The sequence below is a fragment of the Nelumbo lutea genome, chromosome 3 (genome assembly GCF_056320005.1).
Source record: "Nelumbo lutea isolate HS-2025 chromosome 3, American lotus-T2T, whole genome shotgun sequence".
NCBI classification, from domain to species: domain Eukaryota; kingdom Viridiplantae; phylum Streptophyta; class Magnoliopsida; order Proteales; family Nelumbonaceae; genus Nelumbo; species Nelumbo lutea.
In genome coordinates, this window is record NC_142686.1 from 92242376 (window position 1) to 92262049 (window position 19674).

Consider the following 19674-nt stretch of genomic DNA (forward strand, 5'->3'; position numbering starts at 1 on the left):
AATTAACACTACGGGGTTACATGCGAGCAACCCACATTCATCCTACCCATCGCGATGAACCCACAACGCACCGCAGGTTCTGTGATGAACTCATAGAGCACATCGCAGAACCACAATAAACCCGCGGTTCGTTGCATGCCTACGAGCCCATTCACGACTCAAGCCAAGAGAAACTCAAGCTAAGTCCTTTGCGAGAGCCTCGCATGTGCCCAAATCCGCAACAGACCCATAGCCCATCAAAAGACATGGCGAAGTACTACATAGAGTTAGCATGACGCCGCTCACTGGGCAATGGTGTCACTAATTGTCACGTCAATTAAATAAAGTGAACGAGAGGTAGTAGCACACATGAGTAATGAGGGATCTTGAGGGGAAGGGAAGTCGGTCCTCAGGAAAATCCTCATAAGACACGTGGCGAAACCCCAATGGCACACTTAATGATTGACAACAAATCCAATATTCCCTTTCCTAATAAGAAATAAGCACCTTTATCTCCTACCTTTTAGAATCCGGGGATCTAGCATTCAACATCCAACACTTGAGCACTCTCTCGCTATGATCCCTTACCCTAACATCCTCACCTCGAAAGCCAACCTTGCCACTCCTCGGGCCTTTCTCTGTCTTTCAAAGAGACCGTTCCCCATCTAAGCCTTACCCTACTTACATTAAGTTCTACTAATTTTTCATAATTTCTATTATATAATAATTTATGATAATTCTTGGTAAATAAAATATTTTATGGAAATTAGTGGTTATTTTTTTCTAAGTTCTACTAATTTCTAGTAACTTCTATTATATTAATTTATGAGAATTCTTGGTCAATATATACTTATTTTTTATACTCATTATATGATAGTTTATTGGTCAATTAGTGGAAATTAGTTCTATTACATAATTCCTACTAATTTCTGGAAATTTCTATTATGTATTAATTTCTTGGTAAATATATACTAATGTATTATATTTATTATGTGATAGTTTATTGGTAAATTCTAGTAACTTATCGATTTTATGGAATTTAGTGGCTATTTTTGGACATTTCTATTAATTTATGATGATTTTTGGCAAATTATTTTAATGTATTTAGGATTATATTATTTGATAATTTCATGTAATTATCATCCTAAAATTTGTGATAATTTCTTTCGATTTACTTTTAGTAATTTTTTATAAATATTGGTCATTTATGTCTAATAATGGTAACTTCTTTTAATTTATATTTAATAATTATTTGACAAATGTTATTGTTACAGTATTTGTCAATTTTAGGTATAACAGTTATCAAATTTAAAAAAAAACATCAAATAGGAATATTTTTAACCTACTATATGTAACAATATTCAAAGCACAAAATCTATAAATGCAAACCATAGCAATTCAATGTTCAAAGTATCGACAGGTAACGGTCCATATCAGACGATATGTATAGTGTCGGTGGCTTCCCGATATGCCCTTACAGGGGTTGTATCAGGGTAGCCACTGGTTCAGAGGGTAGCTAGTTCTTAAACCAGCCCCTCTAAATCGATTTAAAAAAAAGTAAAACATAAAAAAAGCACCGACACAAGGCATATCAGCCCGCATCGATATTTAGAAGCTTGAAGCAATTCATTAAGATAAATGCAAATAGTGTTTTTAACTAACATTATGTAACAATCTCCAAAGCACAGAACCCAAAAATTTAAACCAAAAAAATTCAATAAGCAAAACGACAAACATTATTTTTGATGATTTTTGTTAACATTATTTATTAAATATTTAATTATTAATAACACTTATCAATAATACTAAGTAATTATAATATTTTATTAAATAATCAATAATTATAGTTTTAATAATATTATTTAGTTATTTTTAATATAACAGTAATTATTAAATTTATGAATAGGATTTAATAACAATATTCATTAAATTAATAATTAGCAAAGTTAAATTAAATTAATAGTACTTATCAATAATAGTCAATAATTATAATATTTTATTAAATAATCAATAGCAATACTTTTAATAACATTTTTAATTATTTTGAATATAACAATAATTACTAAATTTATTAACAATATTTATAATTTTAATTTAAAGTAAAATTAAAGTAAATATCTATTTATTAGCAATATTTATAATAACAGTAATTATTAATTATAATCACTAATCTTATAATTAATTATTTATAATAACAATATTACCCACCACCCCATTAGTAATTAAATTACTGTCGTTTGGCGAAAGGGGAGACAACCCCTTTCGTATTAATACATATATAATATAAGATTAGTAAAATCATTTAATTAACATAAACCGCTTTCTAGTATATGAGATAATAAAGTGCTTGACTTTCTGATGGGATTTAAAAAAGTGTTAACCAACCAACATGCCAAAAGAACTCGTACCCAAAATACTTGCCTAATGAAACTTTTGGCACATAAATTCTAGTTAGGCAATGCATAACGAGCTTTCAATAACTTTCATTTCTTCTAATATTCCAAACGAATGAGATACATCAAACTGACTGTATGACATCAATTAGATCATTTTGATTTTGTTCAAGTAGATGGAAGAATGAAATGATTGGGTCCTAATTAGGAAGTTTGTACATCCAAAGAGCAAAACAAACTTCACATGTGCACCACATGCATTGGCATCTTAAGATGTTACAATCTAATGTGAAATTAAATTGATTTCCACAAAGTCTAAGTGCCAACCTGCAATAATTCATCATGTACAGAATAAGTTGGCAAGTATTAATTGCCTCTTTTGGGATATGGACTTAGACTTTGCAAAATCACTAACTGCTTCTCCCTCTGTTGTGCAAACTTTCCATCCTCCTTAAAAGTCAACTTCACCCTCTTCTCCAACTAACATTGTATCAGCATCAATCTAGTTTTAAAAATTAAAAAGCCACAGTTAAAGCACTAATAAATATAGTTGCGAAATGGTAAGGCTAAGTTTGGAAACAATGGAAATAAGTGAGAGTGTAAAACGGATTATATAAATTGCAAAATTGGGTTAGTTTTGCTGTGACAAATTTACATTCTTAAACAACATACTTTTAACTGTAACGGATGCAAACATGAATTCCAATAAAGCATATGTTTATTTTTTCATCACAATCCCACTTGAATGCAAATTTACTTCTTTTTTATTGATGTACTTTTACATCTTATTATCAATGTAAATATGCATTGGTTTATCATTTGTCAATAAAAATTCATTCTTTGGATAAAAAATGACTTATAGATACATTTGTAACCTACGTTATGTTCTGTGGAAGAGAAAAATGGAAAAAAAAAACAAATTGGTAATCGGCTTCATTATACAGGTTTTTCCAACTTAGAGGGCAATAAATAAGATGATTTCCTATAGGTCTTGGTTCTTCTGATGTAATATGAGTAATAATTTGTTTGTCACTTATGCCTTCTTTCTTTTGCCTTCATTTATTTATTTTCTATGCACTCTTGTTTGATTTTGATAATGGTGGTGTGAAAAAATGATTGATGTTGCAGAAGATTCATAGTAAGGGTTTCAAAATCTAGTCTTTACATAATGGTTTGTCCAAAGGAAAAAATAGCTTGATACTAATCTTGTATTTAAAATGATTAGGTTTCGATTTGTTCTATCTCCACAACCTATACTTACAACTCTACATACGATGAAGCGGTGTAAGTGGGCTGCAAAAGAAGAAATTGCCAAGTTAGATCACATTGAGGTTTGTCCAAAGGCAATGGAGTTGACCCAGATGATTGATAAGAGAATAAGTTGTGATGGTGGTGGGGCTCTTATAATTGATTATGGCCAGAATGGGATAGATAGTCTGTGATAGTTTGAAGGTCGGAACCTGTATTTTACTTTTCTATGTTAATTATAGCATCATTGATTTTATGATGGATTCTTCATGTTTTCTATGCTATCTACGAGATGAACCATTTCAAGTATGCTCTAGTTGTTCATATTGACTACTTTTTAATCTTGTATCTGTATCCTTAATAACCAGAACTATTGACCAAAATGTAATGTATATCTACTTCAAACTACAATTTTGAGAAATTAAAAACAAAAATACATTCCCAAATTTCTAGTACTACAAATTTTAATTTGAAGTGGTAAAATCCTTTCGTTTGGATGTAAAACAAGTAAGAGGAATTTAGTATTAGCAACAGTTGCAAGTAAAACTTGGTCTATGACAGTACTGCTCATTGTGGGGGTTCTCCCATGGACAAGTTCCCCATTCTCAAATGCAATAAATATAGGAAGATTTATGAAACGAAACATATCTTGCCTTTACAAAATTGCCCACCCCTTGCATCTTTCATCATATTTTTCCCTTTTATTCTACTTTTTAATGAATAACCTTGTTATTGCATTGTAAATTAACCCAATAGTATAATAACATTATATGAATGCTATATGTTGCTATATATACCTATAAGTTTTTAATACAAATGTGAACTTATCCATAAATACATATAAACATCGATGAATGTTGCTATTGCGATAGGCCACATTATGCCAAAAAGAAGAAGAAGCATAAAAGCCAAAGGCTAGAACCATAGTTGGAACCAACATTGGGTAAAAGCCTTTTTATACATGAACAATGCTAAGATGCTCCAAATACTAGAAACTTCTATGATTTGGCACTAATACTTCCCCCTCCAGCTCCCAATCTACAATTCGATTACCCAATGAATGGGGGTGAGGGTGAGTTGTTATACTCATTCCCTAAAATTGCATAAAATTAAAATTGTTTTTGGAAAAATCTGGAAGTTGCTTGCAATAATTTATGATAATTCTTTAACAGAGAAGGTTGTATTTAACTAGGTTGATTGTCAATCCAAACAAGAAACTAGGGTTGATATACTTTATGGATAAGAGGCTACTTTAGACTGCAGTGCATGTTTCAAATGGCCAGCTAATACTCCTAAGGTAAACAACAAAAGTACAATCCTAACTTGTAATCAGTTAGCCAAAATCAGCACCTTGGGTGGTTTATTTTGTCCCAACTCCTATTTTAGAATGCCTACACTACCTTTAACTCAACCACTTACATATCATTTGTGTTCATGAATAGATCATGTTACACATACACCAAGTTTCTTTAAGAAAAGAAGGGGAGAAGTGAATTGTGAAGTTGTAGTCATACTATAGGTTCTTGAGAATTGCTTTCCATGTGTGATTCTTCCATTTAGGCTACCCTCCTTTCCTTTTCCAGTCTCACTCCTGCTATTTTGTTTTGTATGTTTCCTGTTGGATAATAGATCGTTAAATCTCTACCTTATATTCTTGATCAACCAAAGGTTTATTAATAAAGTAATGATAGAGGAAGAAAATATAAAACTATTGGAAGTATAGAGGTGATGGTTCTGGGTGGATGATGGAGAAGATGATGCTATCTAATATTTGAGAGACCCCCCCCCTCTTCCTTACCCAACCCAACCCAACCCGAAGTTTGGTCCAACACAACCTTTTCACCATCCTTTCTCAATTTTAGATCTTAACTCAACTTTCACTACATATATTAATCCTATGTTTCATTAGTAATTATTTGTTGATGTTTTTTTTTTTGTTCTTTTGGTACAAAATTCGGAAAAACAAGTGTTAGAAATGACTATAGTTTATTATGAGTTGTGACTTATGACAGATCTTTTATGGGGGGCAAACAACAAAGAGGAGATGAAGAATAACCTTTTCAAAAAACAGAAAATAATGTTATTAAGGTTTTAGTGTTCCTGATTAGGATTATCTTAAAAGAAATGCATGATACTATGTGGTGGGTGCTATACAAATATCATGCATATAAACAAATCAATATATGCTATATATTACATGTAACATATATTTATATATGACATGTAATATAGAGTCGGGTTCGGATAGCCTAAGGGGTCAACCTTAACCCAACTTAAAGTAAAGTCGGGTTCATGAATTTTAACCTTAACCCAACCTAGCCCAAGTTGCAACCTTAGTCGAGATCTCCTCCTAGTGAAATCTGGGCTATCCTATTGGACATTCTGGCTGTGAGGTGAGGTAGGGCTTTAATTTTGTTGTGTTTTGTTTTGCAAACATGCAAAAAATAATATTGCTCATTTCTTAGCCTGTCAGTCTCGTATAAAAGGTTCTTGATTTTGTAATGCTCCAAGTTGATTATGCAATGTGATCTCTTGGATGTTTCTCCTTTTGATGTTTTAATGAAACATTCTTTTAATTACTAAAAAAAATTGGGTTCACAAGAGGTCAACTACTCTCAAAGAAGTCAATTGTGTTCCAACTTCCAACATATCAACTATATTTCAACGAGGCTTTTGAGAGATAGTGAAGGGAAAATTTCTAGAGGGAGATCCTTGAAGGTTGAAGAGGACATCAAAGATTGCAAGGCCGTCATTGTTGGAACTTCGGAGAAAAGGAAAAACGGAAAAGACTGCATCGTTATAGAGAAATATAATCACTAATAAAAGTGTATGAGGATATAGCCCAGATGGTAGGGCGTTCGCTTAGCATGCGAGAGGTACGGAGGTCGATACCCCGCATCTCCATTCCGATTTTCAACTGGTCGTTCCGGATGTGCGGCGGTAGCATTTTGTGGGTAGCACAGATTCGGTCACGGACCGGTTTCTTTCATGTCAACACATAGACACGTGTATATCCACGATCATAAATTCATAACCAGGTTCTTGCCACAAACTGTTGGAACAGCTGTTGCACTCCCATCTTTTTCAGAGGCGAAGAACAGTTCCTCCCTTCTCGCGTCCGAAGTCTGACTCTGAACAGGAATGGATCCTCCGTTTAAGCCTAGTAAGTATATCTATGGCTGAAACGAGCTGCAGCTGCTTTTGTCGATTATCCAACAAAAAATTGATAGAGAATTGTGTGGTCTTTAAGCTAATTTATTCATTTATTTATTTCTCCCGTGGGCTTTTGAGATGAACTAATTTAGTGTGGGGTAAGTGTTACTGTTTGGTAGAGTTTGGTTTTATTGGGTTTTCCTGGGGAGAGAGAGTTAAAGTGGGAGCTGTTGTTGGTCTGGTTTGGTTTTAGATTTTGGTGCTTGGAGTAGAACTAATTGAGATTATTGGCATAAAACTGTTAAGGGATTAGGGTTTTAGATTGTTGTTTTCTTTTACAGGCTCGTGTCATGTGTCCAGCATCATTTGTTGAGCCTGATGGCTTGTTTTGATAATGGCTTGTGATCTTTTGATTTCTGAGTTCGTTTTTCTTGTCTACGCAGCCTTGTGAACGGAGCTCAGGTTTTTTAATTAGGCGTGGTTGTTTTCACATGCCTAAATGTACCAAGGGGAGCCCCCATTGCTCACCTAAGGACTCTCGAGGTAGAAAGAAAAACATGAAAAGGAAAATAAGAGAAAGCCCAATCTTTATGTTGTATATTGTAGTCTTTCCAGGATTTTCCCCATTCAACTAAAGATAAGGACTTAGAGATACAGTTGAAAGAAAGGTGAGTGGATGGTAACATAGATAGAAAGGTGATGTGGAATTTAGGGGTGCAAGTGTGCCACTGATTTGGGCTTTTATTGAACAGTTCGGGCTTGAATTCGGTTAGGCTTGGTAACATCGTAACAATGAAATACACTTCAGCCTATGTAAGAGAGATAACAACTCTACTCTGATAGAATTGCCTTCACCTACCTACTAGTATCCGTAGAAGCTCTACCACTACCAGTAGAAGCTCTATGGCTCTACCACTACCGGTAGAAGCTCTATCAGTACCTGTAACAGCTCTACCACTACCTGTAGAATTTCTACCAGAAGGGGTACTACCAACATCACCAAACAAAACACAAATTACAAGTGTCATGTGCTTTCGTAGCTGAAAAATTAATATACAAGCAAATACTAAGTTAATTCATTCCATTCCCTCTTACCAATATATAAGGTATTAACTTTTTTTTTTGAAGAGTAAAGAAAATAATTTTATTAAATTAGAAAAGCGAGTGCAAGCTGATTGGGTGTCAAGATGACACACCAAAAGAGTTAATCAAAATGGAAAAGATTCACATTACAAGCTTGGATCTCAAGAACATCCCAAAAGTTTTCCATCAAGTCTGATGGAAAACCTATATTAACACCCATCCCCTCTCATTAAATCTTATATTTACTGTATATTAAATAAATGAGTGGCTGAAGCTATTGGTTGCTATGCTTGTAAATTCCCTGGAAGCTTATAAAGTGATATGCCTAGTTGCATGCAAATTCAGTTAAGAAACTAGCACTGACATTCGAGCTGAACTCAAACTTATTGAATATTTAGTCGAACTGAACTTGAACTGGAAAATAGAGTTTGACTTGAACTTGAAATTCAAATATAGGAGTCATAGTTGTCAAGGCAACAAGGCGCTCTTGGAGGCTTGCCTCACCTAACTGCCAAGCAATTTTGTATATTGTGTTATAAAATACTTTTATATTCTTAATTTTTTGGGGTTACAATTATAAAATAGACATTATTAAACTAAAATATTCATTTTATTTGTTTAGATACCAACTTCTTTTTATTATTTCTTATTTGTTAGGGTTTAATCAACACAAGCATTGCTAACTACTGTATTGAACCCTCAAAGACTTCAAAACCTGAACCAATAAATAAAAAAGAATTTAAAATTTTGTCTAATCAACACATTTTCTTCTTCTTCTTCCACCTTTTCTTTTCTTCTTTTTTTATCAATAACAAGTAATTTTCATTAATCGTTAAGAAAAATTAAGTACAAAAAATGGGGAGTTAAACTGTCCTAACTCCCCCAGACAAGGCTGGAGCCCCCAAAGAAAAATTAAAAGACAGAATTAAAATTGAGCCCAGAACAGAGATTCCTTAGTCACCCCTTGCTTGGCTAACCCATCAGAAAATGAGTTAGCAGATCTCTTCACCCAACTGTACTTTATCTCAATGTCCTTAGCCAGCCACTTGATTTTTTATTTTTTATTTTTATTTTTTTCTTTTCATTGCTGTAACTCCACATTCCAGTTTTATCTTCTTTTAACCCCTATTACCACCTCCGAGTCACCTTCAATTACAAGCCTCCTTATATTCATTTCTTTTTCTCTTTCAATTCCTTCCAAGGCAGCAAAGACCTCAGCCCTAAGGCAATCACCTTCACCAATTGGGCCTGAGAAAATGGCTGAAACATTCCCATGCTCATTCCTGAAAACTCCTCCAATACCATATTGCCTTGGGTTCCTTATACTATTGCCATCAAAGTTAAGCTTTTCTTTTCTTCTTTTCCTATAACAAAAATAAGGGTTCATCTCCTATATTTTTTGAATTGTCTTTTATTTCTTCTGTTTTCTTCTCCTGAATATGTTGATTTTCTATTCTTTAACATGAAGTTTATACTTTTCTTATGAAAATTATGGATAATTATTAAGTAAACATGGTTATGGAACCTAGGGAACTACCCTAAGATATTGTTTTTACAAAACCCATATCCCAGGTGACTAGGTGACAAGCCCCCCCCCCCCCCCCCCCGTTGCCTAGCCTCGCTTTGGCTCCTTGAGAACTATGATAAGAGTATTTCAGCTGAGCTGAGCTAAGACATGCCGAAGTTTGACTCAGCTTGATTCGATTGCACCCCTGATGTTAATGATAGCATGGAAAAACAACTCTAATATCAAGCCATATGAATCTATTTTAATTGCTCTAAGAACAAAGATAGAATCTGGCCAATTCAGACCATCCATCAGATTCCTTTCGTCTGGTTTGGTTGGATTTTGAGTAGCTCATATTTGGAGTCCTTCCCTTTGGGAATGTATTTGGACACATCCCAATCTTGACAAAGTGATCTTGCCTCTAATTGTTTATTACTCAAGCAGTACCTATTGTCTTTTCACTGAGAATGTGACTGATTATCAAATATAGGATGTGCTCAAATCTGTTCCCCTTGTTTTTTGTCATCTTTTTCTACCTAATTTGCCTTTTCCTCTTAGGATTGATTATGTAAAGAGCTCTCATGAAAGGTCCCAAGTTCATATTGCCATATTTGATGCACAAACATGTCCAAAACAATAGATCTTAGTTTGCTAAACCTCCTTAAAAATGGTTTGTCTTGGTTATGTTGCCTATCACAATATGTGTATTTGTGAAGTCAATATTATTTATTGTAAACTTGTCTAGCTGCACTTTCTCAAGTCCTTATGCTTTACAAGTCACTACACTAAGGATAAGATTTGAATTGAGAATGTTCTAGCATTTTATTAGTTCAGTGTGTTTGCAATCAAATTTATTTACATGCATTGGCTAATACCTTGTACCATAAAATGAATTAGATTTCAGGTTTTTCTTTGTAAGTCAAACTATTCAATTACCAATAACAAACTAAAAATTCATATGAGGATATTGAAATTTTCATATGAATGCTTTAGGTTTTCCAGAAAATTTGATGCACAAAAACCGGTTACATGAATATGCACAAAAATCAGCTATCCCACTTCCTGTTTATAGTTCTGTTAATGAGGGAGCTCCGCATGCACCAAAGTTCAGGTCTACAGTTTTGATTGATGGAGAAACTTATACATCATTTAGGACATTCTCAAATCGCAAAGCTGCAGAGCATGATGTTGCAAAAGTTGCATATGAGCATATACAGAAAAAAATTAAAGAAAGTTGTCCTATAATTCTTGAGGTATGTCCAATGGCTTTTCCTTTTTGTGATCATCAATTTTTTTTTGACTTTGGATGGTTTATTTTGCAACCTTGTATTGTATCTTGTGCTATGCAAATTCAAAGTAGGGTTTCGTGATATCTTGTGCTATGCAAATTCAAAGTAGGGTTTCCTGATATTAATTGATCCTATGAGCAACTTGGCTGAGTCATAATTTTTAAATTTATTTGGTGATTTAGATGAGTAAGCTTCAATTTTTATCTGTTTATATTTTTTTAAATTCGTTACCAGAAACTGAAAGATTGCCTTATTGGTTGTCTGCCCTACTTTTGCGTTTCATAGTACTCTTTCTTTTGTTTTATTAGAGACTAATGTTGAAAGTTTTTTTTTGATCGATACACAGAAAAAAAGATTTCATTGAACTGATTAAAGAGGCACAACAAGAAGTTGTGAAGATTACAAATAGACACCTATCGTCCAAACCCCCAAAATTACAATTGAGCCCAAAACATAGTGTCTATGTACTCCTTGTTTAGCTAAACTATCTGCCAAACTGTTGGCTGATCTTCTAATCCAATTACTTTGAATCAACATATCCCTGGAAGGCCTTTTGAACCTCTTAAGATCATTTCTTAGGTGCCACGAAACTCCTTCCTCTTTCTTTAAGCAATCCACAACTCCTTCCCTAGTTCCTTGGCTTTCTCAAGCCCATGCTAAGAGTTCTATTGATGCCACATCATTTTGCCCAGATGGGCCCGAGAAGAAGGCACATATATTACCTTCTTCATCCCTGATAGCTCCTCCAATTCCAGTGGGGCCTAGATTACCCACACTACTCCCATCAAAATTCAGTTTCAACCAACTGCAAGGCAGGGGAGACCAGTCCTCCATTGTAATTTGTCTTCTCGAAGAAGAGGTAGCTATAGCTCCCCAAGCCCTAAAGTTTTGACCAGTCCACCATTGAAAGTCTTGACCCAGTGAACCACTCTTAGAGTTTTAATCAGTGCTTCCTTGTTCCTCTCCTTTCCCCCAAAGATTCTAGAACTTCTTTCCTTCCAAACTGACCAAATAACTGCTGCCTTTGTGTGGTTCCACATCAGCTTACCCCTTTTAGTAGAACACCAATGTTCAGAGAACCAGAGAAGGGAGAGGTTCACCGTTCACTTCACGGGTCAAAGGTTCGACTGAGATTGAACGGTGATGGCGTGGCATATACATATATATACTACAGGTCATATAAATACTATATATAATATATTTTACAACTTTTAATGTACTTAAATATGGTGGATGTATGGTAAGCTTCTTAATTTTTAAAACAAATGACAAGGGTTCAAGCCTTTTAACTTACATTTTCTTTAAAATACTTGCAATAATAATGTAATATGTATAATAAATAGTCATTAATTAGCATAAGTAAAGAGGTGGATTATTGGTAATTAAGTAATTTGTGAAAATAAGAGGTCTTGAGTTCAAATCTTGTTAACAACATTTTAAAATCCGCTTGTGTATGAACCCAGGCGGTTTCATGAAACCGGGACTGGTTTTCTGGTTCAACTGGCCGGTTAGTTGGTTTTCAGCGGGTTTTGAGCAAGTCCGGTTATTGGGGTATGACCAAACTGGTCAGGGCCTTGGGTCATGGTTCAACTGGCTGGTCTGGTCCGGTTTTCTAGACACTGTAGAACACCTACGAATATAAGGGTTGAACATCCCTTCCAAGCTAATAGGAGAGAACCACCTGCAACCAAAAAGTGAAGCAAACCACTCCCAAATAAAGCCAACAAAAGGACAAAAGATTAGAAGGGGAACTGCTGTCTCGTCATTAAACTTACACAAGCTGCACAAGTTGGGGGACAAACACTAGTTTAGCCTCTTCCCTTGAAGCTTATCACAAGTATTATTTTTTTTTTGTCAGCAACACAAAATGATTTATTAATTGTAAAATGAAGGAGTTATCACAAGTATTAATGCAACCATTAAACACTTCCCAACAGAAAGTACTGACTCTAGGAGGGATGGGAGAACACCCAATTTCTTTAACAGGGAAAGAAGAGGAAGGTGGAGGTGAGGAATCTACAAGGGAGTAAAAGAAGGATTTACAGGTGAAAGTCCTAGATGAACAAAGGCTCCAGACCCTGCTGTCCTCACCCCCAACCCCAAGGACCACTGGATTCAATAAATAGAGTAAACCAGAAACAGGGGGAATTTGAAAGTTATATTCCTTAAGTTTGAACTTTGAAATTTTACATGTGATACAAAGCTCTTAGGAAGATCCCCTCCCTTAAAATTTATGCTTTTTTGATTATAATCCGTGTAAAAGGGAACAAAGAAAGGAGAAATATTAAACTCGTGGATTTATTTCTTTTCATTTAAATTTTTATGAGCAACCTAGACATCTAGTTTTAAACTTTAAATCATATTAGTGTAGAGAACTAGGATCAAATCCTTGTAGCCACATATAGTAATTACTATTTCTTTTTATCTATAACTTGCTATAATTGATCAGATGGAAAAGGGGAATAGTTACTTTGTTAATGTTGAGTGGGGCCACCGATTTGTGTTGTTGAGTAGGCCGATCTGTGTTTAGTTTATTTTCTTTTAAATTAAGAAGTTGTTGGGCCTTGGGCCCATTAGTTTTTATTTTTTAAAAGGGTTGTAACTATTTAGTTTGAGTTGTCGCCCTACTAAGGGCATCTTTGTAATATCTCATATTTAAGTTAAATATAAATACACCCCCAATCCCCGATTGTCCCAGATTTCCCTTGCTACACCCATCAAGGTTTAGTTTCACGAATCCACTAGGTGGAGGGGTCCAAGCCACACTCATTATTGACTTAGTTTGTGTGCAACTTGCAATTTCACCCCACTTCCTCAACATGTCATCCACAGTGTAATCTGTGAAAAGCTCCAAAGATTTCAGCCACTGTACCGCCCTAATATGAATGATAGCCCTCAAATCTGTTGCTCATCTCTGAGCTTCTGAGAATATCCTGGAGTTTCTTTCTTCCCAAAGTGTCCAACATACTGCAGCCCTTAGTCCTCTCCACATTGTCCTTCCCCTTTTTATCCGCCACCTGAAAAAAGAAGGGGAAAAAAGGCCTTGCAAGTCTGATGGGGGGTTCCAACTACAACCAAATATGGACAAAGCCCATTCCCAAATTAACCTCGCAAAATGGCAAGACACCAGTAGGTGAAAACCAGTCTCTCCATCCGCTTTACAAAGAACACACTACTGAGGTGACAAACAAGTATTGGGTCTCTTCTTTTGGAGTAAATCACTAGGAGGTATTGCTCTGCACCAAACCTCATCAACAGGAAAAGGAGGGAAGGTAGGACTGGTGGACTGACTTAAGACTTTGAAGAAAGAAGCACAAGAAAAAATGCCATTGGGAGGTGTCCAAATTCTAGAATTCGCCCTAGTGGAGTCTAAGACAACATTATCAAGAATTGCAATAAGGCTCAAAATAATGTCTAAGTCTGAGTCCCTCAAATCCCTTCTTAGACCCAAGTTCCACCCAATCCCAGAAATGGAAGAGGACGGGGTGGTAAAAGACGAGATTGGCTCATTTTTCAAATCAGAAAGACTTTAGAGGGGCACTCCCCACCCAGGTTTGTTCTCAAAATTTTATGGAGTTAACGGAATTCAAATCATACCTGATATTAGGGGAGAAAACTGGTAGCAGGTCATGAATGGCTTTTCAAGGAGAATTGCTTGTGGTCCTAGTTCTGATTCCAACCATCCATTATGCTCCAGCCCATGAATACTTGCCACTATTCTAGCCCAAAGCTTCTCCTTCTCCAAGGGAATCTCCACAACCACTTTCCCAACAAAGTCATATTCCTTCTCCTAATATTTCCAAGCCCCAAACCACCACATGTACTCCTACAAACTATCTCCCAGCTCACTCTATGATCCCTCTTTTCCTCTCCCGGTTCCCACAGGAAATCTCTCATTAACTTCTCCAATCTATTAGCAACCTTCACTGGGATTTTAAACACCGACAGGAAAAATATAGGTAAATTAGCAAGCGTGGCCTTAATAAGAGTAATTCTCCCACCAAGAGAGAGGTAGTTCTTTTTCCATGACACCAGTCTTTTTTCGAACCTTTCCACCACCGGGTTCCAAAAGCTCTCTCTCATGGGGTTATCCCCTAAAGCCAACCCTAAGTAGTTCAAAGGCCATCCCGGGACTTCACACCCCAACACTTCAGCACTCTCCCTGATCTCTCCCTCCTCCAAATTCACCCCCACGACACAAATTTTCCCAATGTTAACTTTCAAGTTGGATATTTGCTCAAACAGTTGTATCACCGACTTCAAATTCCTAATAAAGCTCGCATTACCGCCTTCACAAAACAGAGTCATGTCGTCAGCAAACTGCAAGTGAGTAAGAGGGGTTTCCGCCCTCCCAACTCTCTAGCCTCTAATGAGCCCCTTAGAATCAGCTATGTGAATCAATTTCCCCAAAACCTCCACAATTAGAATGAACAAGAAAGGAGAAAGGGGGTCTCCTTGTCTTATACCTCTACTGGCTGGAAAGAAGTCTACCACTGCCCCATTCACTAGCACTGAGTAATGACGATTCCGGACACAACCCATGATCCACTTACACCATCTAGCCCCGAACCCAAATTTAGTCAAAACTTTCCTAAAAAATTCCCACTCCACTAAGTCGTAAGCCTTTTCCAAGTCCAACTTACAAACCACTCCCTTCTTCTTATCCTTTTTAAAGTTCTCCACACTCTCATTAGCAATTAAAATCTGATCAGTAATTTGTCTTCCATTCACAAAAGCTCCTTGGTAGTGTGCAATGATATCTGGCAAAATCTTCTTCAGCCTCAAGGACAACACTTTTGCAATGATCTTATACAAGCTATTAACCAAGCTAATTGGCCTAAATCCTTCGGGTGGGAAGCATCTTTCTTTTTTGGAATTAAGGCTATAAATGTGGAGTTCACACCCAGATTGACAATTCCTTTCCTGTAAAACTCCTCAAATACCTGCAAAAGATCATCTTTCAAAATGTCCCAACAGTCCTAATAAAAAGTCATTGTGAACCCATCCGGCCCTGGGGCTTTTGTTCTATCCATAGAAAATACAGCCTCCTTGATCTCTTCTAAACTAAAGCTTCTCTCCAACCTTCTCCTGTTCTCCACCCCTACATCTGGCCAATCCAATCCTTCTATCCACACCCTTCTACACACAGGCCTTCTTAGGATAGATTTGAAGTGCTCCACACAAGCCCCGACAATCTCTTCTTGATGCACTAGCTCAACTCCATCTACTACCAATTTAGAGATCAAGTTCTTCATTCTCCTGCCTTCTGCTAGAGAGTGGAAAAGCCTAGTGTTTCTGTCCCCCTCTTGCACCCATTTACACCGAGATTTTTGCCTCCAGCTAATTTTCTCCTTGTGCAGGCAGTCCTCTAACTTTCTTCTTAAATCTCTCCTGAGCTCAATGTCTTCCACTCCAAGTTCTCCCCTTTCTTCTTTAGAGTCAAGGCTTTCAATCTTATCCAGTAGATGTCCCTTTCTTTTTTCTATCCTCCCAAACTCCACCAAATTCCACTCCTTGATTTTTACTTTCAAAAATTGAAGTTTCTTATGGAATTTCATCCCCGCCCATTCCACCAAAGGGTTACACTCATACCACCACTCCCTCACTTTGTTGTTAAACCCTGGGTAGAGTAACCACATATTTTCAAATCTAAAGGGGGTAGGACCTCCATGCCTTCTTTCGTCCTTACATAACACTATGGGCCAATGATCGGAGGTCACCCTTGGAAGAGCTCTAGAAGCCAAGTTCCCCAATGAACTTCCCAATATAGAGAGAACATGAATCCATCCAATTTAGAGCAATTGGGTCTAGATTGGAGATTTGACCAAGTAAATGTCTTATGGGCTAGGGGGATCTCTTTAAGCTCAAAGTCATCCACAAAGCTGTTAAACTTCCTCATGCTTTTTGTCACCCTCTGGTTAACCTAATTGGATTCCTCCGAGAATCTAATCACATTGAAGTCCCCACCCATGCACTAGGGCCCATCCCATAACCCTCTAACATCCGCCAATTCCTCCCACAACTCCTTTCTCTTTCTGTAGTCATTCGGTCCGTAAACATTTGTGAAAACCCATGTAAATCACCTTCATGCTGCTTAAACTTCACGGAAACCGAGAACTTTCCGATCAACTCCTCCAGGCCTTCAACCACATCCCTCTTCCACATTGTTAAAATCCCCCTGGATGCACCCCAAGAGGGAGCAACCACCCAGCTGATCCCCCTGGCTTTCCAAACATTCCGTGTCCAATTGTTATTAAACTCCATTCTCTTAGACTCTTGTAACAACACAATGTCTGGGTCAAACCGTTTTATTACCTCTTTTATTGTCGCTCTCTTCCTTGCACTCCCAATTCCCCTCACATTCCAACTAAGGATCTTCATATCACTTCTTATTTAAACCCCTTGCCACCTTCCACTACTTTCCCCCTTTCCTCCTATCTCCTTTTACCCCGAGATTGTTGTCTCCTACATCTCTCTTCAATCTCTCTACTTCACTCAATCTCATCTTCTTTGTTCTGATCTCCTTCTTCCTCTTCTGTAATCTTTCTTTCAACACATTCAAATCTTCCAACCTACAGCCCAACTTCTCTATAAATTCAGCTAGCAAGTCTTCTCTCACCGAGTCCTCCACCCCTACCCTTCCTACAGAAACCCCTCCATCTCTGCCCATATGCCCGTTCTTCCTCTCCCCTGGTCCCACCTTTGTTCTTTCCTCTCCATCCAACCTCCCTTTCCTATTACTTCCCTCCTTCTCTGTTCCTTTCCCTCCATCGCTACCCTCAAACCTTTCCCTCCTCTCCACTAGCCCCTCCCCTCTTCCTTCCTTTCCTTCCCTCCTCCAAATCAAATTTCCTTTCACTAAAACACTTTTTCAATGATTTCCCACATTTTTTCACTCCTAAACCTTCCTTCCCTCACCTTCCCACTTTCCTTCATCCCCTTCACCCCCAACTCGGAGAGCCTGCCTTCTAGCACGACTGCATATTCATGGGCTACAGGACATGGAACAGAAACAAAATCTGGAACCAAAGACACAGGAGACACGTTAGTAGCACAAACCGAATTCACTGGGTTACCTGGGATTGGTGGACAGGCTAGAAAAGGATTGCTCCCGGCCTCCCTCTCATGTTCCAGAGGTTGGTAAACATCTGTCTCCCTTGGTTGGTTGGGAAGTACTTCTGTCCTTTGGTCAACCTGGTGATCTTTCCCCTCTGCCCCTGATTCACCCCTAGATGGTGTGTTCCTGCTCAGCTTCCTGTTCTCCCGGTTTACCCCTTTTGATAATCCTTGCACACTCTGTAATCTTGGAAATGAGTTGACCCGATTGCAACCTACACCCTGAAATAGGCTAGCAATATTCCACCCATCCACGTCACCACCAGCACAACTACCTTCGTCGTTTACACTGCCCACGCTAGTACCATTAGCATAATGATCCTCCGCTTCTTCATCTCCTTCATTGCACTGCGCCCATCCTTCATCCTTTTCTTCCCTCTCTTCAGTTCTTTCCCTAGTGAATCTTGGATTCGGCCTTTCTGAAGAGCGTCGCAGTTGGCTATGCTCCTCTAAACATCGTTGGGAAACCCACTGCAACACCGGTTTCTTCTCCAGCTTCCACCGCTGCGCACAAGCCCCCCCTTCTCACGACTTGGACGACGATAAACCATTAGCACTGTCTATCAGCGCCCCAAGAGAAGCCCCTTTGCCCCGACCCACGTGACGATTTAAGTTATCACGTGGGCTCTTCAAATGGATCCCCCTTTCGGTGTTACGCCCACCCGCCTCGCCCGCGTGACCTTTTAAGTTGTCACGTGGGCCCTTTCAGTACTGTCCCGGCTCAACCTTCACCCTGCCTGACCCACCCGCCACCTTCAACGGCTCAGACCAACCCTTTCGTCTCGCCAACCCACCCTGTCCTTTCGCCACGTCAGCAAAGGAAGAGAATTCTGCCATTAAGTTGCTTAATTCAAACCTACTTGAAAAGTTTTCCTTAACGGGATTTCTTGTCATTTGGTTTTCCCCAACCGGCTCAGTTACCCCAAAAAAACCTTTCATTTGCTCCACCTTTTCGACTCCCAACCTATGCCCTCCACGTGTCCACCACCCCGCCAGCTCATCATCTTCTACCTCAGGAACACCTCCCCACCACGACCATTCAACTTCAGAGGCCACCCACACCTTGTACCAGGCATCATCCGAGCATAATTCAATGACCCTCGGCAAGTTCTCGTGCCTTACACCAGCAACCTGTAACTCCACGGTACCTAGAAATCGCTTATCAGCTTTCATCAAGATGCCTCCCAGACAATGCATGATATGTTCAAGAACAGAGTTCCGCCAGAGGTGAAATGGAAGGCATACAAGCTTCAGCCGGACACAACCATCTTGGACTTCGACTTCATTGCAAAATGGACTCCAGTTCTGAACATGTATTAGAACTCCATCCACCACAACTGCTTTAAAACTTAGCTCCTGGTTGCCTACATCAAGCACAACTTTCGTCTCTACAAAAGGGAACAACATAGCTTCACTCCCAAATCCTAACTCCCCTGCCATTGTACACAGAGCCCTTCTCCAATCTATCACTCCTCTATCAGCCACTAACACCCTTCTTTACTTCTACTCATCCTTCCCTGCTCCTACCAATAATCTTCGAAGACTAGAAGCGCAAGCAACCACCACTTCAATCGGAGTGCCTTGCACCTCTATGCTCCCAGAGGAACTAATTGAAACTGCCCCTTCCTGAGCTTTTTTACCATGGTCTTTGGAAATTTGACCAGTTCTCTTCACCCCCTCTGCTCTCTTCACTTCCAAGGCTACAAGAAAAGACTGTAGCACCTTCACAAAATCCATCCACCCTTTCCGTAGCCTCTCTTTTGGCACACACAGTAGTTGCTTTCCACTTGTTCCAAAAAACTCCACCACAGAGATAAACCATCCCTTTTTGTTTCTTTTCAATTCTGTTACATATTTCTTACCTGGTACAACCAATGAATTTGTCCATCCAACCACCTTACCAGAG

At 38.0% G+C, this 19674-nt stretch overlaps 1 protein-coding gene across 6 annotated transcripts in view; it reads left to right on the top strand.

Annotated features, from left to right (window-relative positions):
* Positions 1–5955: 5955 nt before the first annotated feature.
* The window catches only part of LOC148866868 (double-stranded RNA-binding protein 4-like), a 39117-nt gene continuing 25398 nt past the window's right edge, over positions 5956–19674 (top strand). For 5 of the 6 annotated variants that reach the window (XM_088976800.1, XM_088976799.1, XM_088976801.1 and 2 more), the window contains exons 1-2: positions 6129–6783; positions 10357–10616. In XM_088976800.1, the coding sequence (XP_088832926.1) occupies positions 6762–6783; positions 10357–10616 (282 nt within the window). In that variant the 5' untranslated portion in view covers positions 6129–6761. Of the gene's footprint in view, positions 6784–10356; positions 10617–19674 lie in introns of all 6 variants that reach the window. The other variant, XM_088976796.1, reaches the window with a different exon arrangement.